Source organism: Morus notabilis, unplaced genomic scaffold (genome assembly GCF_000414095.1).
Source record: "Morus notabilis unplaced genomic scaffold, ASM41409v2 C11422894, whole genome shotgun sequence".
NCBI lineage: Eukaryota > Viridiplantae > Streptophyta > Magnoliopsida > Rosales > Moraceae > Morus > Morus notabilis.
The window spans coordinates 1-1553 of NW_010387165.1; the positions used below are offsets into that span (position 1 = coordinate 1).

Consider the following 1553-nt stretch of genomic DNA (forward strand, 5'->3'; position numbering starts at 1 on the left):
TTTTTTTTTTTTTTTTTTTTGACTCAACAGCATTACGCTAAATAACAAATATGAAATATATTCGCCATTTAGCGTGGTGGATGCCGGATTGCCACACCCTGACACCCGTATATCATTGCTTTCTCGTAATACAACGGACCCCACGCAGGTGTCAATTCGTGTCATACATTCCGAAAAAATCTGTCGTAAAAATGGGCCTTATTCAAAGAGGCACTCCATCAACTTTAGACTGTACGTCAGACAAAACAACCCAGAAGAAGAAGATAGAGTGAAAATAATTACAATAATAATAATAATGTCGAATCAGGGCGAGCTAGTGTGCGTCACCGGCGCCAGCGGCTGCATCGGCTCGTGGGTCGTCCGCCTCCTCCTCGACCGCGGTTACTCCATTAACGCCACCGTCAAAGATCTCAGTTACTCCTTTCTTCTTCTTCTTCTTCTACTACTTCGCTTTCTTCTATTTTCGCCATTGTTAAGAAGCTTTATGAACGAAAAATCTTGTCTTTTGCAGAGGACGAGAGCGAAACGAAGCATCTAGAAGCCCTAGAAGGAGCGGAGGGGCGCCTCCGTCTCTTCCAGATCGATCTCCTAGACTACGACTCCATCGCCACCGCCGTCCGCGGCTGCGCCGGCGTCTTCCACCTGGCGTCCCCCTGCACCGTCGACAAGGTCCACGAGCCCGAGGTGGGTCCCCTTCCTCCCTAGCAATATCTCATTTTTGTTTTTCTGTTTTTTTATTTTATTTTATTCAAGTTCTCTGTGAATTGAAATTGTTTAACTTCAACAGAAGGAAGTGCTGGACCCGGCGATTAAAGGAACAATTAACGTTCTGACGGCCGCGAAGGAGGCCGGGGTTGGGCGCGTGGTGGTCACGTCTTCCATCTCCGCCATGTTCCCCAGCCCTCGCTGGCCGGCCGACAAGGTGAGGGATGAGGATTCCTGGACCGACCTTGACTACTGCAAGCAGAAGGAAGTGAGTGGTGCTTGTTTTTGTTTCATCTCAAAATTTTGAGATTAGATTATTGTTTTGTTTTGTTGCCACAGAAAACGCTAATGCCAATTCGCCTGATTTTTGTGTTCTCTTTTTGGTGGCACAATGTGTTGTTTGTTTATAATAGCTGTGGTATCCGATGTCGAAAACGCTGGCGGAGAAGGCGGCCTGGGAGTTTGTTAAAGAGAAAGACTTGGATGTGGTGGTGGTGAACCCAGGCACAGTGATGGGCGCTGTTATTCCTCCAAAGCTCAATGCCAGCATGGTCATGCTCTTAAGGCTTCTCCAGGGTAAATACTGTTCTCTGCAACTTCATCATAATCCGGTAATCTACCGTTAAGCTTGGTATACTCACAAGAGTCATACATTTGCTCATTTTCCTGTCCCATAACCGTCTCCCGGTACTAATTGGTATGTCATTCAAATTTAAGAATTTGACCGCGTAATATATGGCGTAGAGACCGTTCCTGAACAAAGTTTTACCGACTGGATCGGACGGAGAAAGGACAAGTAGTCCGAATTCCCTTAAACCTGATATGCTGCAAGTAGCAAAAAAAACCCA

General features: G+C 46.4%; 1 protein-coding gene across 1 annotated transcript; it reads left to right on the top strand.

Moving 5' to 3' along the window:
• Positions 1 to 184: 184 nt before the first annotated feature.
• LOC21383800 (cinnamoyl-CoA reductase 1) lies at positions 185 to 1316 on the top strand (the record flags this gene model as incomplete). The annotated part of the gene is made up of 4 exons (XM_010114848.2): positions 185 to 413; positions 512 to 684; positions 788 to 973; positions 1119 to 1316. Coding segments are annotated over exons 1-4 (675 nt in total), but the record flags the coding sequence as incomplete, so codon positions are not given.
• Between the last annotated feature and the right edge of the window lie 237 nt (positions 1317 to 1553).